The following is a 26,429-nucleotide window of genomic DNA, read 5'->3' on the forward strand; positions in this document are numbered from 1 at the left end:
GGCAGAGAGAGAGAGAGAGAAGCAGGCTCCCGCTGAGCAAAGAGCCCGATGCGGGGCTCGATCCCAGGACCCTGAGATCATGACCTGAGCCGAAGGCAGCGGCTTAATCCACTGAGCCACCCAGGCGCCCCTTAATTATGGTTTTAAAGTAAATTATTTTTCAAGACAAAAATGTAAGAAGCAAAAAAAGCACTATTAAAACCCATCAAAAATTCTAATCAAACTTCGCCTTTTGAAAAACTTAGGCAATGGAACTTTCTGCTGGTTTGTACTGAATAGAATATGTCCAGATGACCTAAGAATGTAGGCACAGCAGCTCTTTCCTGACAGGCCCTGAGGATGCAGGAATTCTCTCTGTGGGAGCAACACAGTGGGCAAGCCGGGAGCTCCGGCAACCCCCAAAGTCCTAGCAGGTCTGTTGAGCAGAAGTGGGGTCATCAGTACAGCACAACCTTGGCTACACGAAGGCCATGGGTAAGTTTTAAGTAAGGGACTGAGCATACAGATGGTTTCATATTATGTTGGCTTCTTGGATTTCAAAACCAGTTATTTTCAGTTTTTACTAAGAGCAAAGGGAATGGTAGCAGGAATTTTCTTTAACACAAAGAAAGTGAAATTGAGAAAACTCTCCAAGCTAAGCTTATAAAGCCTAACGCCTGGAACAGTGGTTTCTTCACCTTCCAGCTGTTGAATACTATTCCCTTGCCACATAGGACAGAGCACTGCATTCGTGAATGATTCCTTCTTCCCTCTATGACTAACTGCTTTAAAGATTCAGCACTAGCAGGGAATGTTAATGTGCTTACCTCCCATTTTTCCTACTGCTTCCATTTTTAGCTACTTTTTAAACTGAGAGAAGTAGAATCTGCAATTAATAGCTTTCACATGATTTCAATAATTTATTTATGTGGGAACCTTTTTTTTTTTTTTTTTTTGAATCTTTATACTATAGACCACAGCTATCTGCACTAAGAAAAAAAAATCCTGCAAACAGAATTAATAATGATTTTGGGTTGGGTATACAGCAAAAAGTGCTGGTTTTATTACTTAACTTGAGAGGGTTTATGAATTGGGGAAAATAAATGGGAGTTTTTTTAACCTGGTGTTTGTCTGAACTTACCAAAAATACCTGAGTAGCTTAGTATGTATATAACGTGACTCCATAATGCCCAGTAGCCAAATAAAGCCAAGATGTAGTAGTTCAAACACATTTTAGGTTGTAAAAAGACAGGACAAACTGCTGGCTAACTAGGAATGTATTAATACAACACAGGAATAAATAAATAGGATTCTGGACCAAATCTCAGAAGAATACTTTTAAGTTGATTTTTGTTAAAAAGGTATAGCCTCTGAATTGGAAGAAACCTTAAAATTATAGCTGGATTCCCAGAAGGCACAGAAAGTCTTTTATCTAAAATCGGAAAGCTCACTAGCAGACTAAGATCCCACATCGGATTCCTAACTCCTCGGTCACCTGCTTCTCGACCTCCTTCCCCACAATAACAGCATGCTGTCTCTCAGGACTGGGTTCTGCTCTGTCAGGTACCAGCGTAGTACCTGATCTGTACATGACCTGAGACAGCCAATGAGAAGAGCATGTGGAAGTGGCTGAGGAGGGTAAAGGTGATAGGATTCAAGTTTTGATTTAGTACTGAGCAAACAGAAAGAGACCATTTGCTCTTAGAGCTCTAAAGCTCCACGTGGTATTGACTAGAAGATGAGTGGAAGCAGGGTGACCTACATATCAAACACAGCCTCTTCCAAGGGCTGGAGCTGAGCTGTAGTGTTTTGAAGTCACAAGCTGTATGTGGATTAACAAGCACATGAATGTGTCTAGTCTGAGTTGAGATGTGCTGTAAGTGTGAAATGCATACTGGATTTTGATGATTTAGAACAAAAAGGAGAATGTAAAATAGCTCAATAAATTCTTATCTTTGAGTTCATGTTGCAGTGATAATACTGCAGCTTAACACACTAAGTTAAATAAAATATATTATTAAAATTAATTTCACTTAATTCTTTTTGCTTGTTTAAATGTGGCTATAGAACACTTAAAGTACACACGTGGCTCACATTGTATTTCTACTAGACAGCACTGATCCAGAAATAAGAAAGGAAGGAGCAACAGTATGCAGTCTGTCAGATCTGTATGGCTGGGCTCGAAAGCACAGACAGTGTATTAGCAGTGCTGTGCAGTAGCTGCCAGATGGTGTAGACTGAGAAAGGGTTAAGTAGGAGTTTAAACTGGATACTTGCTGGAAAATTTGAAACCCACAGAGTTTGGTGGAAAGAGAAGGATGTACTGAGTAGTATTCAAATATAATATTTTTGGAGGCAGCATTTAAAGAACTGGACTGAAAATTCTTGCAGATTTTAGGAGTTATCTTTGTTTCTTCTAGATATGAGGAACGCATGTTAAATTCACCAGTTGAAAACAAGTGCTCAAATCAAGTTTCAATTACCAATTTTGTCACCAGACCTTCTGGTAAAGTATAGTAAATTTAAATTTAAAGTAAATTTAAAGAACACTATTCCAATAGGTTTTTTAAAATTTCAAGTTGCTGGGGTTTACAATTTGCTTTATATTTTTATAATATCTTTTGAAATGGTATTTGTCTACAAATTTACAAAAAATAAGAAAGTTATACAGATTCTTTCCACCTCTAGCACATATAATACTACCAATTACTTTAAAGCACTTAGAATATTAGCACCTACTTGAATGAAAAGGGCTCGAATGATCGGAATCAAAAACGCTGCAAACATCGGTGGTACTAGAAGCACCAGACGCAGGAGGAGGTGTTAACGGTGTTCTTGGAGAATTTGGTGCAGATGCTGTACTTTCTGTTTCACTTTCAGGGATCCTACTGTAACTAATTTTCCTTGGCTCCTGCTGCAGAGGTGTGGGATGTCTCATGGTACCTGGTCTTGGGTTTGATGGACGAACGCCAGGAGATTTTAGGGGATAGCTATATTTTTTTGGCTGCAGACATAATAAAAGAAACACAGTATTTACAACACCATAACAAAAAGGAAAGTTTTTCTCTATATGTCTGGGTAAAACTCAACTAATATCTAGGAAAACCATAAACCACTATTAAATAAGTTATATAATAATTAAAATCAAAGTGTCCAAGTTAAAATATTAACATCCCATTTCCATAAAGCCTTGGCTGTCTAAAATGTTAGGCAATGAATTTTTTTTAAATAGCTGAGTTTTACTCCTAAAAATTTATTTTTATATTTGTTATCTTAATATTTTTGAATGGAAATATTTCTAAGATATGCTGTAGATTTCTCTGGCTTTTTAAACAGAACTTGTTGAACTAACTTAACCTTGCTGGAAAAGCCAGGATCATTATTATGAACTATGATACCTTATGATGCTGTAATACTGTGATGTTGGAATCATTTGAGCTATTTACAAATGCATTAAATTGCTTCAGTTTTCATCTGTGTGCGTGTATGTTAGTTTTGTGAAATTTTCTTAGTGCTATTAGCAAGCCTCTTTGGAGCAAGACTATATAGCTATGTCTAATTTGCTGTTTTTAATCCATCCTTTAAAAAACCATTATAGGCCTTGAGAAATTTTCCTGGGAGTTAATTGCATAACCTTTAGTTTACAGAGACTTTGAAATTTATCTTGGTTACTAAGGAAGCCATTTATATTTACTTCTTGATTTTTTTTACTTTCTTGTGAAGAAGACAGATTATATTCAGAGCAGTGTGGTGATGATACTATATGTAAAACTGGCCAGGCACTAAGAAACAATGGAAACTTTACTTTCCCACCAAAAGTATCTTTAACCAAACTTATTTTTATGGCTAATGATTCATGGTTAAAAGTTCTCATAAGTCATTACTTTAGAAAAAAGTCATAAATGCATATGTTTATTATAAGTGATTTAGTATAAATTAATCAAATTCCCTGCCCTTATATCTCAATATTTTTGTTTAAAAAAAACATATTTGCCAATTTCTTCATCTATCAGGATTTTTTAAGATTACTAATAATGCTCACTTATTTGCAGTCAAGTGGGATATTCCTGAACATGCTTAATAAGCATTCATTCATTACTTTTATCCATCACATGTACACTTCATCCCTGAATGCCCTCATGGAAAACTAATCTGCGTAACACATGTAGTGATGACATCACCAGACACAGATAACTGCAAAAATATATAAGTATGAAAAAAACAGAAATGTGAATGCTTACAAATCTTGGAAGAGGCTTAGGGTTTCGTGGTTCTATTTCTAGGGATTTGTTGAAAAGATAATCTGTAAATTCTTTTTCCATGCTATTTCCCATTGGATTCAAATTTTCAAAGAACCTCTAAAATAAATGCAAAGAAATAAACAGTTATTAATATCAATTATTTAAAATGCAGTTTGAAATTCACAAAAGTAACTTAAGAAAACATTTAACAGTATAAGAAATTTTGAGTTATTTTTAGCTTTATTTTCCTTTATCTCCTCTATGAAATAAACCTGCATTTCATCAGCCGGTTTATCAACTTAATTGGAAAAGATGCATCCTCAAATAATTCAACTTACTTTGATATCTGATTCTACTCGTAAACAATAAGGCTGATTTTGGTACTGCTGGATCTCTCCTGTTATTTCTGCTACTTTCCTCCTTTTGCTAAAGTTTATAAGCTCTTTTCCATGCCTTTTTAGGACCTCAGGGTTGCCTTCTTCTGTTTTCAAGATATTAGTTAGGTAAATTCCTAGAAGATATAATAAAATTATTTTAAGGATAAAAAAGGAACCAGCTAGTTCTTTTTCTTTGTCAGTAATCGTAGGCATATTACATTGTACTATCTCAATCACCATAACCAAAGATTTAAGACACAGATTTCCATTCAATGAGAAACCAGCTAACTAAATATCGAGAGGGATATTTTTATAAGTATAAAATTCTTCTGTAGCACTTAAGTATAATAAATACAGGAGAAAAAGGGAGACCAAGTTTAACAAAATTTAACGGCTTTATCAGGAGGAATAACTCAATTTTCCATATCTCTAAAACCATATGGTATTTGACATAAGTCACTGTCCTGTTATAGGAACTTTGAGTATAACCCATCACTTAATAACATACATTTCTGGCCAGAGGGGAAAATGTTAAATTAAGGGATCATATTTTCTGCTTACTCAAGGGCTGTTAGGATTTGTAATTCAGACATAGTACTGTTTGGATAGGGTTATTCGTGGGAATGTGGAAGGATCTGCAAGCCTATTGAACACAGTACTGCATGTAATTTATGTCTGTTCTAGTCTTCAGGACTTCTAGAATTAATCTCATAACTGAGCTCCTGTTTCCACATCACTGTAAGTTGTGCACAGGAGGAGGAGGAGAAGGACCCAAACAACAGGCACTTTCATTCTTTACAAGGCCCTCTGGTGCCAGGAGCACCTTAGTTCCTTTCTGTTTTAGCATAAAGGTCCTGGAGCCGACTGCTGCTTTCTACTTGTGTGGTCTTGTGCAAGTTGCTTAGCTTCTCTCTGCCTTGGTTTTCTCATCTGTAAAATGACGATAGCAGGGTTGCTTTGAGAAGTAAGTTTATGTATATGCTTAGAATAGGGCCTGACAAAGTAAATGCTTAATTAGTTGTGGTTGTGATTGTTGATGCCATTATTGCTAGTCTTGGCCTATTCTCTTAAGCTTCTGCCTTTTCCCCTAAAGTACTGACTGTGATGCTTTGGGGAAAGAGAGGGTGTGTCTGAAGATCTGAGTTCACTCCCCCAGTACACAAGCACTGAGTCTCTTCTGCACGCCCAGCACTGCATTACGTACTGCAGATACAAAGATGAACGACACGCACAGTCCCGGGTCTCAAGGAGCTCAGAGCTTTGAACGCAGGCTACAGTACAGTTGGGTAAGTACTGTATTAGTGGTTGTGCGTAAGATGCTAGGCGGGCACAAAGGCATGCCTGACTCTGCCTTGGGTTGGTGGGAACAGAAAAAACATCACAGATGAAGTGATGTTTACAGTAAATCTCAAAAACGAGGTGCAGTTTAATTGAGTGAGATGGAGGGACACTGTAAGCAGAGTGGCAGCGTGTCTGAAGGCACTGGTTTGTGACGAAGCCTGGGAGGCACTGTCAGAGACAGCACGCTGCACCGTACGGCCGGAGCGGACGGGTCTGGTGTGGGGTCTGGGGGAGGCGCATGCAGGTTATGAAGACAGAGACAGGCAAGGGCTTAGGAGTCCTCACCCCCGACTGCTACAGGCTGTGCACTGTAGGAGGAGAAGGAGCAGAAGGAACAGAACAGGCACTTTTGTTCTAATCACACTTCAGTGGTTCTGAAGGCTTTTGTGATAGAGGCCTATTTTCAAATGCTACAATATCTGGCTACCTTCTTGAAAAGATTAAATGATTGAAGCTCAGTGAACAAGTCAGCAATAATGAAACATGATAGACATCAATGCCTGTTTGGTTCTAAAAAGTATCCAGTTTTTAAGTGTATTTGTTGGCTCGCTCTTAGCACCTAGGCTACCCTTGATTTGCATTCGTAGGACAGATGTTCCATGTGTTCTCATATGCACAGGCTTTTCATCGTCCACATCTGCCTGTCACTCGGCTCTTTTACTTGCAGCCAGTTCTATGCTCCGCTACACTCTGTCGCAAGATGCACTCAGCTCAGTGTTCAGTCGGACACACATATCCATATAGTACGCATATTTCAGGGCAGCCTGGAGTCAACTTTCCATACCGGTCACACACTGATGGCCCAACTGTGAAGGGTTTGTGGGTAGCAGCAGCTGGATTGGATCATGAAGAGCCTTTTTAAAAAAGAGCTTAATTTTTATTCACAGGAGATTATTAGCATCTCTGCATTCTAGAAGGATTACTCTGGCTGTACTATGAAGCCAAATGGGTTAGAAGGAGTGCAGATTAGAAGCAGGTCGAGCAGTTAGGATGAACGTGGGTCCTGGTGAGCTGTTGATGGCTGTCTGAGGGTCTCCAGGGACAGAGGGAAGTGTACGCGTATTTAAGGGGCAGGCTGCACAACGGGTTAACTGAAGTGGGCAGGGCAGGGACGGGGCGGGTGGGAAGGCGGCCTCTGCTCTGTGCCCGGCTGGTGAACTGGGTGGTGGTACAAGATGGCCCCTGGGAACACGGGGGTCATCAGTTAGGGGAGGTGGGAGCTGTTGAAAGTATACTTGAATGAAGCTGTGAACATGCTTACAAGTAGCATTTTGGGAGAGTTCAGGACAGAATCTGGAAGTTACTTTATGACATATTAATGGCTAATTAAAAGGAAAACAAATGATCAAAGAGGTGGTATCCAAATTTTGTTGATCATACATGACCAGTAAAAAAAAAATGTTTAAGCATGGATCCTCTCTCTCTCTCTCTCTATATATATATATAGTTTGAGTAAAAAATGTAGTACAAATGTATAAATAGACCTGAATATCATACCCTGTTGAAGGTTAATTTTTTTCAATAGATCCTTTTACATACCCTGCTCTGGTGACAGCTGTCTGGGGAGAGGGAAAGCAGAGCACTAGACCATAAATAATGAAGTGGGGTAAGGTTTCACATGGTGCTGATGCCTTTTCCAGCCTTTCTAGGGAAAAAGTGGCTGTTCAAGGTTCTGGGTTCATACTTCAATTGATACATTTCTGTGATGCAATATTACATTTACTACATCTAATTTATTTTTCTGTTCTTTGAAGAGAGCTTATTGAGGGGAAGACTGTGTTTTGTCTCTTGATTCTTGACACCTAGCCCTGGGCTTGGTATGTAGAGGCATTCAACACTGTTTCTGAATGAATAAAAAGCAGCACAGGGGCGCCTGGGTGGCTCAGTGGATTATTTCAGAATAGAAGAGAAAGCATTTGAAGAACAGCTCAGGATGCAAGAGACATAAGAGTCAATCCTAAAACAGCAGGAAACAAGAGTGGAGAGGAAGCAGACTGACAAGAAACAGAAGCAGGACACGGAACTATAGAGCTGTATGACAGGAAAGAGCAAAGCCAATGTTGCAGACTTGGGTGAGGCTTGGCTGAAGGAAGAATCTATGTCCTTTTACCTTAGAGGAAATGTTAGTTTGCCTATATATATATCTAGAGATAGTGATATATATGTGTGTGTGTGTGTGTGTGTGTGTGTGTGTGTGTGTGTGTGTATATACCACTTTGGTATATGGAGAAAAACTGAGATACATTCTCAGTCTGGGAAAAGTTCAGAAGGAGAAGTTGCCTGACTTTTATTCTGTAAATGGTGTAGTGCCAGCAAACGCCCTGCATTAGAACTCTGGCAAGGTGACAGAGGAAGTAAAAGTATCAGATACTATCCCTGACCCTCCCATAGAGAGGGGGAAAAAAATCAAAAAAACCAGCCCCCAGAATTAAGGATAAGAATCTGGAAGGAGTTTCTGCAAGCTACACATATAGATGAGACAGAATTAAGCAGCAGCGAGAACATTTGGCTCTACCCTCTGGTCAGAACCATGAAAAACTGTGTGGCTAACCCCAGGAACTGGGGAACAAGATCTTCTTAGAGGTAGGAGAACTGACCTTGAAACAGAAAAGGCTCAATAACCAGGAAGATAAGCACAAATGGGTAGGAAGGCTGGCGGGTGGCTAGGTCTGAGCCTAGCACACTAGCTACAGGCTTGTGTTCACTCACCAGATCACATGGCCGACCTTAAAACACAATGCAATCGTACTCTAGAGGTCTGAAACTTTTTTTTCACGTAACAACATATTATGAAGATCAGTTATGTAAGTTCGTAAGTCTGTGAGAGGGTACTTTAGTGAGTTCAGTTTGTGTGAATCAGTGCTCATCAATCAGGGTGACGGGATAGCAGGGGCCACACAGGGAGTTGGATGAATAGGCCCTCAAGTTTCTTTTCACCTCTCACAAGTGGTGCCCATCACAAGTAGTGTGACCAGAAGCTCAGTAAATACATGGAGGGACTATGTAGTTTTCGCTTTTTCTAAGCACCTGACCCAGTCCCTGATACTTGAGAGGTAGTCAAGAAATACTTGTGTACAGTCTGCATGAAGTTGAGTATCAGGTTGACCCGGGTCTTTCCAAGGCTCCCTTGTATGAACTCACACCATAGTCACCACACTTCAAATACATTGACTTTAATACATCTGCTTCTTGATTCTCTTTTTGTAAACTATTTTAAAATTGTTCCTTAACTCCTTATCAAATTGTCTTTACACTCGTTCCTCTTGGAACTGTGGAAGGTCTGTGTGTCTTCTGTAATGCCCACATAGGGCACGATCTACACTTCTAGCTTACTAGATCTTATGTAAGATATATCCAATTTTAAAAATTAAATCTGACTGAATCTGTACCTTTTTAAAATTAAAAAAATTTTTTTTTATTTTTTAATTTTTTAAAAAAGATTTTATTTATTTATTTGACAGAGATCACAAGTAGGCAGAGAGGCAGGCAGAGAGAGAGAGAGGAGAAAGCAGGCTCCTGCTGAGCAGAGAGCCTGATGCGAGGCTCGATCCCAGGACCCTGGGATCATGACCTGAGTGGAAAGCAGAGGCTTTAAGCACACTGAGCCACCCAGGCGCCCTGTACCTTTTTTTAAAAAAAGATTTTATTGATTTACTTGAGAGAGAGAGTGGGAGGGAAAGAGGGAGAGAGAGAGAGAAGTAGAAAAAGCATGAGCTAGGGCACAGGGAAGAGGGAGAAGCAGGCTCCCCACTGAGCAGGAAGCCCAACACATGACTTGAACCCAGGATCCTGGGATCATGACCTGAGCCCAAGGCAGATGCTTAACCAACTGAGTAACCCAGGTGCCCCTCAATCTGTATTCTTATAATTAAAAAAAAAAAAAAGAAAGAAAAAAGTTCTACCAGAAAGAGAAAATAAATGAACTCAATAGTTTTGCCAAGAACATAGGTGGGGAACAAAAAGTTCCCAGGAAAAAAATGATAAGAAGTAATACATGATATAGAAAACAAAAGAAGAGAGTAATTATTGTTTAAGATTTTATCTTTTTGGGGGCGCCTGGGTGGCTCGATGGGTTAAGCCTCTGCCTTCAGCTCAGGTCATGATCTCAGGGTCCTGGGATCGAGCCCCACATCAGGCTCTCTGCGCAGCAGGGAGACTGCTTCCCCCTCCCCCTCTGCCTGCCTTTCTGCCTACTTGTGATCTCCCTCTCTCTCTGTCAAATAAACTAATAAAATCTTAAAAAGAAAAAAAAGATTTTATCTTTTTGAAGTGAAAAGCAAAGTAAAACAAATAAAAATAGAAATGGGAAAGATATATTACAAATAGGACAATTTAAAAAATAATGTTTTGATAGATATAACTGATTACTATTTTTAAAATAATGAAAGGAGACAAGTGTGTAGCAGAAAGCAGAAATAGAAAAAAATTAAGGAAGAAATGAAAATGTTGCTAAAGAATTACATCCTACAAAAGACTGCAGGCCCAGATGGTTTTTCTCTTCCTCTTTCAGAGTTTAAAGGCTAGATCATTTCATGATATTCAGAACAGAATAAGATGAAAAGCTACTGAACTCATGTTACAAAGTAAATATAACTAAAATAACAAAAGCTGATAAACATAGCACAAAGAAAAATCTCAGACCAATCTCGTTTATGTAAATGGATATAAAAATCCTAAATAAAATGAAAATGAACCGAATTCATTTGTACACTTAAAAGATCAGTCTATTATGAATAAATAAGGTTTAATATTAGTAAATAGGAAAGTCCTGGATTAGTAAATCTATAATTTTAATCTGCCAAGCAAGAACAATTATTTTTTCCCTGCTAAGATGGCAAACCATTATGAAAGTAAATGTATTTGCTAACAAAAACACAGAAGATAACTACAAAGAAACTTTAACATAATAAAAAGCATCTAATCAAGCAAATAGCAGAATTACACCTATTCCCACTGAAACGGAAATTAAAACAGAACTACCTATTTTTATCATTATTGTCTAATCTTTGTTTGGGAAGGTATAATCAATGTCCTAAAGCCTAACACAGAAATAGGATCAAAGGAAGAGACATGATTAAATATTTAGAAAATTTAAGGAAATTAAAAATTCTTAGATTTAAGGGTAACTGATTATTAAAAAATGAATAACATTCACAACCAAAAGTACTTAGGAGAAAGTTAAGTATCATAAATGTTCCTTCCAAATTACCTGATAGACTGTTCTAATTGTATTTTGAGGAATTATCACCCTTCCCCATTATGAAGTTCAGAGACAAAATTGGCAAAGAAAATACTGAAGCAGCATTGAAGAATCAAGTTTGTCATATATGAAAACACTATAAAGCAACGTTTCTAAACCTTGGGCATTACTGACCTTTTGGACTGGATAATTCTTTGTTGTCAGGGGCTGTCCTGTGCACTGTGGGATGTTAGCAACATTCCTGCCTTCTACCCACTAGAAGCCACTAGCACCTTCCATGTATAACAAAAAGTGTCTCCAGACAGAGCTAAGTGTTCCCTGGGGGGCAAAAATTGCTCCTTGTTGAGAATCACAGATTATAAAGTGCCAGTCATTAAAAACTGGGGCACCAGTATAAGAAGTTAATGGGAAACAGTATTTATTAAAGAAAGAGGGACCATATATTAATGGGCATAAGGAAAATTACTCGATAAACATGGGTCAACAAATAATTTGATGGAGAAATAAGTTTGAAGGTTTCATATGATATCTAAAAGAGACTTTGATTAAAGAGTTAAATGTAATTGTAAAGCCAGAAGAAAATATGGCTCTAATATTAAATTACTAGCCTGGAAGAATTTTCTAAGGTTAGAAACAACAGAAATCCTAATGGGAAAGATGGACAGATTATAGAATTTTAAATACTGTATATCCAAAAATAAAAATAAAAAAGGCAGACTGATGAAGTTTTGACTTGAGAAATTCCCAGCTAGATATAAAATATCTGGCTAGATTGGTTATCTAGTTAAAAAAAATATTCTCAAATACAGACAAAAGGCATTAATATGAAGATATCAATTATAACATTATTTAGGAAAGCAAAAATGCTAGAAACTTTCTACCTAATCATAGAGCAACAGTTAAATAAACTGTCATACCAACTTTATGGAATATTATGTAGCCATTACAAATGACATTATGTAGGCTGATAAAACACGACAATGTATTTAAGCTATAATGAGTTAAAGAGATAATAATGTGTACATGTCATATAATTATGGCTATATACAATGTGCATAGTAAAAAAGATGAGAAGGAAATACAAAAGTGGTTGGTTGTAAAGCCTGAACAAAAGCTATGGGAAAGTATATGTTAAATGAAAAAATTTCAGGAGGTAACATATAACACAAGAGGTAAGACATAAAAATTATGTGCAGTATAACTTAAAGCTTTGTGGAAAATATATAGCTGTAGAGGAAGAAAAGGCTAGATGTAAATATACCAGGAACTAAAAAACCTAAACCATAATACATGTAATAGAGAGCATAATATTTGTAAGCATTCAGAGGAAGAACCATCAGAGCATATATAAAAACAGAGAATAGAAACCAGTTGTGAAAGATACCGAAGCTATGAAATACAGCGAATCCGGTGACGGAGTCGGATAGAGGCGCCTACACGAAGGGTGAAGGTTTAGATGGTAGATGCCTCAGTCTTAAAAGGAAGGAAAGGGTACTTCCTTCCTCTGGCGCAGAAGGGCAAGAAAAAAGGGCAAAGTTTTGATGTGCAAAAGATGTGGGCTCAAAGATGCATGCACTATATGACTTTTAGCTATGCGAAACTATTTACAAGAAAGAGGATTATAAATATAAATGAGTATGGCCGTATCTCTTCTATAGAGTGTTTCATTTATTAAGATTCAACAGAAAATATTCCTATGAATATAAAAGCACAAATGAGCATTATATGATATCAAATGGCTGCCCAAGATGGAAATAAATGGAATGTATATATTGGGCATGATCGTCAAAAGTCCTCTTAATAGAGTGAAATTCTATGGTGATGCAGGTGCTAATTATTTACTAAAGAAGTATTTCCTGCTGGTATATTACATATACGTATATTCAGTCATTTAATGAAATACATGTCTTGTTTTATCCAGAAACACAATAAAAATTCAAGAAATGCTCACCAAAGAAAGGCACACATGGTGGATTAATAGACCTGAGTTTTGCCAAATATTTCTTATAGTGATCTTCACTTAATTCATGAGCTTCTTCTAAGATTTTCTTTTGGCGACTTGGTATTTGCTACAATGAAAAAAACAATATTTAGGAAGCATAAGTTTACAAAAGGAATCACAGGTTTTCCCCCAAAATGCCAGGCTAAGAGTAGCCCAAACACAACAGTACCGGTTTGATTCTAAGAAATGATAGTAACTGTTTCAAAGACACGGTCCCCATTGATCCTAGAACAAACTTATGGGGGGCGGTGTACGTGTGTGTGTGTGTCTTTGTGTGTGAGAGAAATCTAGTTTATCTTGCAATTCCTTACAATTACAAGAGCATTTAATTATATGTTACATAAAGTGCTAAAATGTTTTTCATCTTCTAACCTAGCCTAGGACCTGTGAATACATTTTAACGAGAATGCCTAATTTATAAAATGCAACCAATTCAATACAAAATTTAGACAATTTTATCTTTTAAAGTGTTACTCAAAAGACAGATGAGGCACTTAAGAACTGAAGACCACAACTATTAAAATTCTGACCCTTCATTTAAAAAACGCCTATACAAACCTACCTCAAATGTGTGATCTAGTCTGTAAACAGGTGAGGAGTTCATAGCACTGACAACCTCAAGGACACCATTGAAGTTGTTCAGCTCTTGAAAGACTTGTAGAATCTCAATGATTCGACTCACCACAGCTACTCTTTCTTCTAAGTTTTCAGTTTCTACAATACATCTGGGAATCAAAGACAAAAAAAATGCATTAAATTTGTACTTTTCCCAACAGTGCTATGATTCAAGAAATTTAGTAAATAAAACAATGTCGGGTGGGGGGCATGGTTACAGAGGAACAACACAGCGTGGATATTCAGGAGGCTGGGTAACTAGCAGGAGACTGGATGATGAGATGGTGCCTTCAGCCAGGCATCCTGCTCTTCACTGTTTTCACACTGACACAGCAGAAACAGTCCCTAACTTTCCTACTCTATTAGAATTAACTGATGAGCCTAATGTCTTGCTGAATGTATATGCTTGGTCTAGGGGAACTGATTCTGGAGCTCCAGAATTCTGTGCCTCCTGTTCATCTAACTGCAAGATTTTAGTGATTGATTCTTTCTTTGATATACAGAAATAATTAGCTACATTTCTAGGAGCAGCTCTTTAAAAAAGCACTGAAATGTTAGAAAGTCAATTAAAGTATTTTACCATAATTAAGAATGAAATTTTTAAAATTACTAAGGAAGAAAAGTCAAAAACATTTTACATTTAAATACCAAGAATCCTTGGAAGGTATGTAAATTCCAGTAAATAGCTAAAAAAGGAAGCATACTATGCTCAAGAAGAGAAAATTCCTCAGTGAGCATTTACTAATATTTGAGAGAATTTTTAAATTTACTAATCACCAGGAAAGACAAGGGCATTTTAAACTTGGTTTTTGATAATAATTAAACAACTTATAATCTAAGAAAAGACCAGAATACATAAATAGAAAAATAAATATAAATCAATATTGAACATTTTTTAAAATGTAAAGGTGAAAATTACATTATTGTCCAATGAAAGTAACCTGCCACCAAGAAAAAAACTATTGTAAAACTATCAAAATGAATTTGTCTTGCTATCAAATTAAACATAACATGTTTACATGTTTAAAGCAGCTGGATCTCTAGAAATATGTCATACACTGGCTAACTAGTTAGCTGGACATTTAAAAAGGTACAAATATATTTACATCTTTTATTTAACTATTTCAGTTGATATTATGTAGATATACAGACTGAGATGACCTGTGGAGTTTTTGTAAAAACCAAGTAAGTCTGGGGTAATTCATCCATAGGTGACTCCAATTCTAATGTACATGCATGGCTAAGAACCATTGTAGCAAACGAACAAGAACTTCTCAACTGGAAAGGCCAGAATTGGAACCCTTGTATATGCTGGTGAGGGGAATGCAAACTGGTATAGCTATATGGAAAACAGTATGGATGTTCATGAAAATTAAAAAAAGAGCTATCATATGATCGGTCCAACAATTCCACTTTTGGTTATTTATTCAAACGTACTGAAGTCAGGGTCTCAAACAGATATTAGCGTTCCATGTTCGTTACAGTGTTTGGTCACGATAGCCATGATGTGGAAACAATTCTAAATGCCCATCTACGGATGGATGGATAAAGAAAATGTGGTATAAACACAGGATAGAATATTACTCAGCCTTAAAAAGAAAATCCTGCAATCTGTGACCACACCGATGAACACTGAAGACATTATTCTAAGTGGAATAAGCCAGTCACAGAAAGACCAAGACTGTATGAATCTACACGTATGAGGAATCTAAAATAGTCAAAATTATGGAAGCATAGAATGCTGATTGCCAGGAGCTACGGGAAGGGGAAAATAGGGAGTTGCCAAGTAGCACGTATAAAATTTCAGTTATGCAAGATGAATAACTTCTAGAGATCCACTGTACATTATGCCTATAAATGAACAATACTGTATTACACATTGAGAAAATCTGTTAAGAGGGTACCTCTCATGTTAAGTGCTCTTACAACAATTATAAAAAAAAATAAAAAGGAAAAAGTGTAGGAAAAGGCCACCTTTTCAGTCATCTGTTAAAAAAATAGAACAGAGATGAAAACAGTCTCTCTTATCAGTTGTTTCCTCCTTACGGACATAAACTTTATTTATGATAGGAAAGGTCTTCTGCATCCTGAAGTATAATTATTTAATCTGATAATGAAGAAATCAGGAAGTAACATTTTTTTTTAAGATTTTTGTTTTTTAATTTTAGAGGGAGCAAGAAAGCAGGTGCTGGGGGTTCCCTCGGCAAAGGGAGACAGAGAATCCCAAGTGGACTTCCAGCTGAGCACGGAGCCCGACGTGGGGCTCCATCTCATGACCCTGAGATTATGACTGCCAGAATCAAGAGTCAGACGCTTTAATGACTGAGCCACCCAGGTGCCCCCCAAGTTTTACTTTTTAGAGGCTAAGAGATAATAACATAAAATAACACAAGTGACTTGGAATGTTTACTTCTCTTTAGGAACTGCTTTCAAGTCTTTGTCCACATCCCCACTTAGATTCTAGTCATTCCCTATGTCACTGGCCTCTTGTTCTGATAATTCCAGTATGATCTGTGGGAACCTCACATCACCCTTATAAAATATGAGTCAACTAATTACACTATATTTACTCAGAAAAAAAATATGGCCAGTGTATAAAATGCCACTCGGTGGCGCCAACTGTGAAACTGCCCTGAGACGCTGGATTGCGAGTATCACAGTGTAAGCAGTGCTGCTCACCCACTCCTCAAGTTATACATGTATAAAAATACAAACATAATATAAATACCCCCCCACCAACATTTAAAGTCTCTAGAAATGGTCCTAAGGGCAGATGGCAAATGAAGAAACATCTCTTTAGGAAAATCTACAAAAATTCAGTGAGAAGGGCTCGAGTTTCTGGCATTTGAACCAAGCCCGCTCCCTCCTTCCTCTCAGAGAACCGCTGGCGGCAGAGGGCAAGAGTCTGCTCCAGACAGCGCCGCCGAGCACTCAGGCCTCCCTTCCCACCTAGCTCCCAGCGGGAGCGGTTTCTTCTCTGGAGGAACACGACTTCCACGGTTCTCATCCAGTCCCCAGCTGCCCTGCGGCTGAGGCTAAATCCCTGCGGCGCTCCGCTGAGGAGTGGGGACTCCCTTCTTCTGCCGATCTCTGACCTGGAACCTAGGCTTTCACGGGAATGGGGCACGCTGAGAATGCTGGGGAGACAGTCTTTCCCTGGTTCCTGAGGCCGCGGTTCCATGCCAGCAGAGGTGAGCAAAAAGGACCTCACACACCACCCGCAAACCCCACATTCGGCTGTTAGAGCAGGAATGTTTCAGAGAAGCTTGCCATCATCCTGAGCTTGAGAGGGCAGGCTCAAACAGCTTCTACTCTCTTGGCTCTTGCAACCTAAGGGTGCTCTGGAGAACAATGAAGGAAGCCCATAGGCCCACAGATGATCATTCTTTTGAGGTACGGTGAGAAGGTCGTGAGTAGCCCGAGGCCAGGCCACGCTGTCTGGGCAGTCACATCACTTCGTCTCGTCGGGCAGGCATTTTACCATCTCACAGCATCACAAGGAGGGTGAGTACAGTACAGGAAGATATTTTGAGAGAGAGAAACCACATTCACATACTTTTGTTATATTGTTATAAATGTTCTATGTTGTTATTGTTAATTTCTTATCGTGCTTAATTTATAAATTAAATTTTATCATAGGTATGTATGTAGAGGAAAAAGACATAGTGTATGTAGGGTTCAGTACTATCCATGGTTTCAGGCATCCACCGGGGGCCTTGGAACAAATCCTCCATGGATATAGGGGAACTACTGTATGACACATTCTTGGGGGAAAAAAAAAGGCAGGGAACAGTAACAGCCTGTGAGAAGGACACAGATTTAACAGGAAAAGATTTCAAAGTAGTGATTATGAATATGTTCACAGAATTAAAGAAAGCGTGATTTAAAAAGTACAAAAAGATAGGATGACACTGTGCAGCACAGAGTATCATAAAAGACACAGCAATGATAAAAGGAACCAAACAGAAACTCTGAAATTCAAAAATACAACAGTTAAAATAAAAAACTTACTTAAGGGGCTTAATAGAACATTTGAAGTGGCAGAAGAAATAATCAGTTAACTTGAAGATAAAGCTATTGTTCAAAGATGAAGGCAAAATAAAGACTTTCCCAGATAAACAAAAACAGAGAGTCTGTTGCTAGCAAACCCACCGTCAGAGAAATACTACAGGAGGTTCTCTGGGCTGACAGCAAGGAACCCCAGATAGTAGCACAAACCCACAGAAACAAAGAGCCCCGATAGCAGTAAATCTATGATTATGTAAGACACTGTAAGTGCCTATCTTGTTCTTATGGCTTCTCTTAACTGATTTAAAAACCAACTGTATAAAATAATGTGTACATAATGTAATGTTGGACCTGTAAGATATATATATATATATGTAATATATTGCCAATAACTACACAGAGGCTGTGGGTGAGAGCAAAGTATAATGGGCTAAGAAAGTAATAACAAATGGCAAAGCAACAACTGTTACAATAAATTATTAGCTCTGCATCATTATTATGTGGAATACATATTATGATAATAACACAAAAAAGGGAGACAGGGAATACAGCTATATAGGAGGAACATTTCTATCTATCCCTGGAATTAAGCTAGTATAAATCTCAAGCAATTCCAATAAGATGTAGATGGTAAACTTTCAAGTGTTCACTAAACAAACCCTCAAAAAATCATTAATGAAATAAAAATGCTACATTAGAAAACTAGCCACTCAGTGCAAAAGAAAGGAGGAACAGAGGAACAAAAAAAGAACTTGAGATGTATTCAAATAGAACTGCATTTAAAATCAGAATAGCTGACTGCTACGAAATGTAAGAATGTTGGTGATACTTACTTCTCAAACCACAGAGTGAGATTCGTGGTATGCCGGATCATTTTTAGGAGATTAGGAGAATTAATTTCTTTGTCTTCTTTAGTCCACACACTTCCAACTAATTCTGATGGTTGTACAGCTCTAAAATCAAGACATAATTCTACATGATACTTTTCCCGCTAGGATGCTGTTTTATTAAGTAAATGAGGTAAATAAAACTAAACTCCCATCTAAGCCTTCTTTTAACTCCCAACAGAAAGGTTTATGAAAACAAGGTATAACAAAAGTTTACAATTATGGGTATTTTTCTATAGATTAAAAAATATTTTTACGCATGTACCTGTGTACTTAATCACTTTATAATAACATTTTGCTTTTGGCCACATTGGGATTTTTTTTCATAGTATCTTTCCCAGCACTTATAAATATTATTTAATGAATTAGGGTGAAAATGTAATTCGGGATGGTTCTTTTAAATAATGGTTTAAATAATCAGTTTGTTGAAGATACAGTAATCACTGCAATTCATAAATCTTTTTTTTCCCCCCTCTAAAGGAGCAGGGAAAACCCTATCACAGGAAAGTCTTGGTAAATAAATGAAATAAATAGATTCTTACATTAGTCTTTGGGAATAGTGAGGATCTTTGGAGTGGATGGAGATCTATAAATTTAGTTCTTTTCATTTAGTTATTACAAAAGCTTGTTTGCAATTCTAACTTCTAAATAGTCTCCATTTAAAATGAGAAATGGACTGAGACGGTAGTTATGTCAACGAAGAAAAACTAAAAAGGGCTATGACTGGCCATGACTTCAGTTCACAAATACAAGGGCAACAGCTAACTTATTGAGCCCGACCTTGCTTTGGGCAATGTGCTAAGCACTCTATATATATACTGACGATTTTCACTCTCACAACAGCCTGTTATAGGTACTATTATTAGCCCCATTTTAATCCCGAGGAAGCTAAGGGACAGAGAGTGATAAAAGTTAATTAAACAGAAAGGCTAAAGTTGCCCAAGGATACCAAGCCAGTGATTGGTTAAGCCGGGATCTGCAGTCAGCTTTGCCAGCGAGGAGTGACTACAGACAGACAGAAGCTGCAACTCCAGGCAGAGTGGGCAGATCAGGGAGTGAAGGAAGGGGAGACCTTCTGTGGATCAAGGCTGTATTACTACACACTTCATGTACCAGCTCATTTATGTCTTATCACATCCCTATAAGGCAAATACCAGTATTTCATTTAAAAAATTAATTCCTTTGAAATGATTTTTCAGCTTGAATGTAAAATTACATACCTATATAGATCTGATTCAAGTAAAGTGAGTTGTCGAGCAATTTCTATTGGGTGTAAGGTGAGCAGGTCAAAAGTCTCTATGTGCCCAGGCCTGCTTATATGCCACTCAACCGTGGGAGGTGAACTCTGAAATGTAATATTATGACCTGGTCCATTGTCTCTTGCAATTTTTTTCCTTTGGATTATTTTAGTGATGGATTCAACCCATTTTTTCATAGCTTTACCTGAAATACATTACATTTTAAATAACATTTAAATACTTTTCACTCAATATTTTATCCTTTTAAAATATTTTAACTGAGCCACCCAGGTGCCCCCCTTTTAAAATATTTTAAAATCAGACAAGTGATACTTAAATATATCTTTGCTATTACAAAGTTCAAATGATCAAAATAAAAAAATGGAAGTTCCCCTTTATCATTTCCCATTCCCTGTCCCAATCTCAGTCTTCTTCACATGGGTCACCATTGTTAATAGTCTGGCACATATTCTTCTATATCCTTTCAAAATAAAATCAGAAAGTAATTTATTCATAGATTTTTCACCTCTCTTGTTCTGAACTTCAGTTCAAAAAATTATTTTATAATCTTCCATTAAAAAAAGATATTGCATGCATGGGATTCATAAGGACAGACGATACACATTCATTATTAATCTAATTAACACTGCATTTTATAAACCAAATGGCACCAGAGGATATTTCCTTCACATTAAGGTGCGTTTTTGATGTGGCTATTTTGTACTATGCATGAAAGTACTCTTATTCAACGCTTTATTTTCTGATTCTCATTTACAGCACACTGTGGAAATTAGAATCAAGTTTGTCTAGGACATTCTTAGACCTATACAGTTATGGAATCTTTAAAACTCGAGGGGAAATTCTGACATCACTGAGTCTTGCTCTCTTCATGTTACTGATAAGGAAACCAGAGTCTAGAGAATCAGAGTGGTTTTGCCTAAAGTCATGTATCTAGTGAGTGGCAGTGTTCATTCAGAACAGGACTGTTGTTTCTTGGCTCTCAATTCAATCTGCTCTGTGGCCTCTCTAATACAGGATCTAATCCCCTAACTGGGAACCACCTAGTCTCCAGCAGTGGTGTTCTGATGGCACACCAGTTCCTAATTGTCCTCTGATACACATAGCTTCAGATAAGTAGAAAAACAGCATAAATCGAGACTTTTTCTATCCAATTCCAAAGTAACCACTAAGTTGATTTACTAAATGAAAATACATTGGGTCAACAGGATGATTACTGAGCAATTTGTAGGTCAACATGTTGTTTCATGAAAATTTTCAACTTTTTCAAACCGTTGTGCTGCCACCGTTCTAAACAACTCTTAACACGAACACTAAGGACGTCAGTTGATAGTCACCACATTGGCACTTTTATTACATATAAAACTAAGCACTTAAAAAAACCATACCTCTCACTGTTCCAATAAATTCTTCCATTCGCTGCAAAAGATCTGCATCCCTTTCAAAATCATAGAAGTGGTGCTCTACCCAATGCCGACATACATTTAATACTCTATGGCATTAACACAAAAGAATAACTGAATTACATGGGAACTCAGACATAGGTGTTTACCATGATGAACGGTATAAATTAAAACAGTAATTCTTTCCAAATTAAATGATTTTGTAAGTAGTGGCTTACCACTTTCAAGATTCTATGTTAATTAAGACTTATACAATAATTTCTGATAATTGCTCTTCACTTCACTCATTTTACTTGTTACCTCCTCCTTGGTTGGGAAAGGTCCTTATTTACTTCAACTCTGAAACAAAAGTTCACTACAGACTTCATCACTTCAGTTATTTCCTTACTGCTTACCGCAGCTGTACAGGCTGTATGTATTCTTTTCTAAACCTTTTTAGTTCTGCACTCAAGGGCTGATCTCCATTCTCTATAGCTATGCGATCAGCTTCTGTGGGCTCAGGCTCTGGAATTTCAAACCTAACATAAAACAGAACAAACTAATGAAAATACTAGTAATACCAGAGTATACAAACAGAAAACTACACACCTTTTCACTAGCCAGCACAATACAGAGAGAACTGTGAAAATTACTACGGATATACATACATATTAGTAAAAACAAGTAAGGCTTCTATAATATAAAGGTTAATGATCTTATTTTAATTTTTAAAAAAGAAATTAATACTTGCCAATATTAAAAAAATGAGAAACATAATAAAGGATAAAGAATACATGCAAAGTCTAAAAATAAATGTGATTATCAAGTATGGGACTGCTGTTCATTTTTGATTTGTGTAATCACTCTGAATCAGCTACCATAACACTTTTTAAGGGTAACCCTTAAGGAGTTGACTGTTCCTTCGGTGGCTGAAACACTTTTCTTAATTATGGTATTTGTTCACTTAATGTTAAGCTCCATTTTCTTCAACATGTGATATATTTGAAAAATTCTGTTTAGAACACCTAAATCATCAAAATTTAAATTTTCAGAAACTAAATTATATATTTTTATATGGTTCTTTAACTTAACTAATGCCATAAATTTGAAATTTCAAGTACTGCATTTCCATGTGAAAAGAAATGCTTATTTTTATACTTTAATAATCAAAACAAAAAGATTATAAAATAAAATAAATGGTCATTTAAGAGAAGTTATTTCTTTAAAAAGTACTCATGAACTACAATTCAAAGCTCCTACAATTTATTTCTGAGAAACACAGAATCTTAGCTCAATCTCTTAAAAAAAAAAAAATTAAACGTTTTACATGAACAGACCTTTCTATTATAAGACTCAGTAGTTCTTGAGGTTTACAAAAGGATCTGTATGTTGTAAGAAATGTCCGAACAAAATTGGGATCTAAGAAGAAAAAAGGAAAATTATTTTATTAAAATCTTTGATTCAGAATGATTCAAGCTATTATTAACATTTTCAAAAGAGATGAAATAATCTTAAAATTCCCAAAGTCTTCTGACCACACAGAATGTTTTGGACTTTATAACAAACTGCTAGCTTGAGTGCTTCCTAAATTAGTGGCAAACTGTGGTTACTAAGATTCTGTATCAACTTACTTCTTGACCTCGGCACACTCCGACGAGCTGAACTTAAGTCCTCATGGGTTGCAGGAATGCAAAGGGAAGAAAGAAAGGCAAAGAGCATGGAAACAAGCTCCCACCTGCTACCTGGATCTCAGAACATTTCAGTTGGTTTCTATCTCCTTCATGAAGAGAAAGGCCACAGCAATAACCCATTACTTTTTCTGACATCCAGACTAGTTTATCTAGGATCAGTTATCTAGATTCCTTTAAATCATGTTAACAGAGCATACAACCTGAAACTGGATCTTATAATGTGTAGCTTACATTAAATACAGTTTCTCAATGATTTTATTCGCTAGAGGTCTTAAAACTGCTAGAAGAAGCTTACGAATACCTGGAAGTTATTAAAACTACGAAACGTGTGAGAATGTGGATTTCGTTCTATTCACAACTTAATTCCTTTTATTTCAAGTAGTCCCGCTAAGAGTTCAGTCATAAGAGCAGGAGTCTCCAGCCCTTTCCGTGAGAGGGCCCACTTTTCATTCACATCTCCATGAAGTAAATCAGGAGGCTGCCTAAGTGTGATCACTTCCCCAGGCCTGGCCTTCTGCAGTCTTTCCCAGACAGTTTTCTCCCCCAAGTTGTGGAGAAAGACTGCTGTTTTTTCATCAGCACTAGAGACCAGGACTGTCATCTTCTGCATAAACGGGGAGAGACATCTTCCCATAATGAGGGACATAAACAAACAAACAAACAAACAAACAAAAATCACTTCCTTCTATAACTACAATTTCACCAAGGTCAACATTTAGTTGCAAGTTATTAAAAAGAAGGAGGGAAGAATTCATTAACCTTTTTATTGGGAGCATCCTTTTCCTATTTTTTACATTATGGACTGGTAAGCACTAATTTATTATTTTTTTGTTTGTAAAACTCTAAATATTCTTTAATCTCAAATTCATTTGAGAACTTGATAACAACAAGCTATAAAGTAATTGCACAAAGATAAGCTCTAATTGAATGATGAATTCATTGAGAGTAGCAAGTACCTTTATTTTTGTTAGGCTTCACACTGGATCCTTTGTGAGTACAGTGTCCTTTATTAGCGTAGGATTTCCCAAGATCAGAGTTAATTTGTTTGGAAAATTTCTACTTAGGCTGATTCTAAGAACCATGCTAAATTTAGCATAAAATAATGATAATAGATTAAACTCCCTCCCCCAAACCAAATGCATGGATTTGTCGTAGAAATCTATTCCTAATGTATTGGTTTACGTGGCAATCAAGATAATGAATTGGTTTAAATATCAGACAACCTTGGATGTATACTGCTTTTTTGAATTAAAGAAAATTCACAGAATAAAAACATACTGGTTTTCAATGCCCCTCCCCTCCTTTACCTTCCAAGTCTAGCGGGTTACTGATAACAGTAATTTAAATATATACAATCCTTTAGTAATTTCCTCTCTGTTGGTATCTTATTGTTTGTCTTCAGTTACAGAGTTCCTCAAACGTTAAAGACTAATGTCTCATCCAGAAGAAAAGATTTTAGAACAGAAGGCTGTACGAGATTTTAAAAACAGAGATTTATATCGATTTCATCACAATCCTCCCTTTCAAGAATCTACTTGCTGTTCTGCAAATCTATTTGTCAGGTGAGGCTACTCAAAACATCACGTGTTTAGGAAGCAAAAGCAGTGGCCATGGTAGAGACGCTGAGCCAACACTGAGGGAGAGCAAGCCCAGGCCCTCAGCAGACAGTGTCTCAAGGATCCCTGAGCTGTATTCTCAATTTAGGCTGGCCTCTCCCCCAACCTTTTTTTTTTTTTTTTTTTAAAGGAAAAGTTTATTTCAATAGTCTAAAAGTCTAAAATCAATATTCAGATCCATTGCTCCTCAGATGCCACCTAAGGTAGGCTGAAGAGTTTGGGCTATCAAAGGTACTTTAAAACTGAAAAACAGAATAAAAGCAAGTTCTAAATGAATTATTTTTTTAAGGAAACTGCCTGTTTTTAAAGGTAAATGACTTTAAAATGGTCTTTCCATCTTCAACCAAAACATCTGGTTTCAGTAGCTTAGTAACAATGACAATGCTGGGAAAGTCATGATATGCCTCGGTGCCACTTAGGTCACAGGGGGATCATATCAACTGATCTCTGTTACGGAACTTTTCAAAGCGCACTCACAGAATTTATTCCACATGACTTCTGTGAAGTGAGTGGCGCTGATGTTTTTCCTTTCTACATATGAGAGAAGGAACTAAGACTTATCCAAGGTCACACAGTCGAGTGGCAGAGATGGAACCAAAATCTAGATTGTGTAACTCCTAATTTTATGCTTTTTTCTACTGTCTCACATAAGCTCTCTGGATTAAAGGATGCCTTCAGGTTTCCACAGCTGTGACATAGAAATACAAAGAACAATTCCATGAGTTATGTAATCATTACAGAAACTTAAATAAATGATTAATTTGGAATGTAGCTGCAAACTGCTATTCCGGTTCAGGGCACTAGAGAGTCATTAAAAAATTAGCAGTCTAGTTGTGATTCCGTAATTAAGCCTTCTTCCAGACTGTAGGAAGTAGCAGCAGGACCTTCCTGTGCACTCTATGTAGAAGAGGCGTTTGTGAAGAGGGCAGTGAAATAAACACTCCCACAATCATCACTGTTGTACTAAATTCTAAAGTGACTCAACTTTTAAGTTGTTTTTAGCTTGATGAGAAATAAGAGCAGTCTTGCCAAAAAGAAAAAAACCAGCAAAAGCTAAAAATAAACCAAGAAAAATTGGCAAAAGTTTAAGGACTTTCAAAAAATATCTGACAGGCTGCATATATTCCCCGTCTTGTATTGATTTAGACTCCATTTTTAGTCTCAAGTGGTACACAAAACTGCTAATGAATGAAAAACTTAACATCTGTATTTGAGGACATCTTTCTATCTATTTGAACTTTTATTAAAAAAAAAAAGGGTACATATTCCAGAAGCTACTTTTATCTCTATTAATTTCCCCCCGTCATTGATTCTCACGTGTACTATGTCATGCTAACCCTTGGAAACCTGTATCTTACAGATGAGGTGAAGGACTAAGATAATTCATTATTTTAAAAATACACACCAATAAGTACAGATTACATAGCTTTGTAAGAAAACAAAGCACTACCTACTTACATCTCGCAGGCAATGATAAAGGCTGAGTGTTACCCTCTCTGTTGGTTCTGAGGCAGCAGCTATCTACCTGTATTATAAAATGATGTTGCAGGGGCACCTGGGTGGTTCAGTGGGATAAGCCTCTGCCTTCAGCTCAGGTCATGATCTCAGGGTCCTGGGATCGAGCCCCACCTCAGGCTCTCTGCTCAGTAAGGAACCTGCTTCCCCCCACCCCCGCCACCCCCTGCCTCTCTGCCTACTTATGATCTGTCAAATAAATGAATAAAATCTTTTAAAAAAATGATGTTGCAGAGACAGATGGAAGGCAAACACATAAAAATACAAAAGCCGGGTTGCTTTAGTTTTAGAACATGAGCGCAAGTATTTGTGGAGAACA

At 37.1% G+C, this 26,429-nt stretch overlaps 2 protein-coding genes across 4 annotated transcripts in view; one reads left to right on the forward strand and one right to left on the reverse strand.

The window, feature by feature from the left end:
• The window catches only part of ARHGEF33 (Rho guanine nucleotide exchange factor 33), a 121,670-nt gene that overhangs the window by 94,837 nt on the left and 404 nt on the right, over nt 1-26,429 (forward strand). Inside the window, exon 19 of one of the 2 annotated variants that reach the window (XR_009405289.1) lies at nt 24,382-24,541. Coding sequence is in view for 1 of the 2 variants with exons in the window: in XM_059405497.1 (XP_059261480.1) it covers nt 24,382-24,463 (82 nt within the window). In the remaining variant the exon portion in view is untranslated. Of the gene's footprint in view, nt 1-24,381; nt 24,940-26,429 lie in introns of those variants that run through there. The other variant, XM_059405497.1, reaches the window with a different exon arrangement.
• Nucleotides 1-26,429, reverse strand: part of SOS1 (SOS Ras/Rac guanine nucleotide exchange factor 1) — a 146,430-nt gene that overhangs the window by 11,178 nt on the left and 108,823 nt on the right. For both annotated transcript variants that reach the window (XM_059405493.1, XM_059405492.1), the window contains exons 11-20: nt 22,626-22,707; nt 21,705-21,827; nt 21,295-21,398; nt 19,871-20,093; nt 18,597-18,716; nt 13,703-13,865; nt 13,090-13,207; nt 4,559-4,731; nt 4,221-4,337; nt 2,719-2,983 (exon numbers count right to left, since the gene is read on the reverse strand). In XM_059405493.1, coding sequence (XP_059261476.1) covers nt 2,719-2,983; nt 4,221-4,337; nt 4,559-4,731; nt 13,090-13,207; nt 13,703-13,865; nt 18,597-18,716; nt 19,871-20,093; nt 21,295-21,398; nt 21,705-21,827; nt 22,626-22,707 — 1,488 coding nt within the window. The remainder of the gene's footprint in view (nt 1-2,718; nt 2,984-4,220; nt 4,338-4,558; nt 4,732-13,089; nt 13,208-13,702; nt 13,866-18,596; nt 18,717-19,870; nt 20,094-21,294; nt 21,399-21,704; nt 21,828-22,625; nt 22,708-26,429) is intronic.

The sequence above is a fragment of the Mustela nigripes genome, chromosome 7 (genome assembly GCF_022355385.1).
Source record: "Mustela nigripes isolate SB6536 chromosome 7, MUSNIG.SB6536, whole genome shotgun sequence".
In the NCBI taxonomy this organism is placed as follows: domain Eukaryota; kingdom Metazoa; phylum Chordata; class Mammalia; order Carnivora; family Mustelidae; genus Mustela; species Mustela nigripes.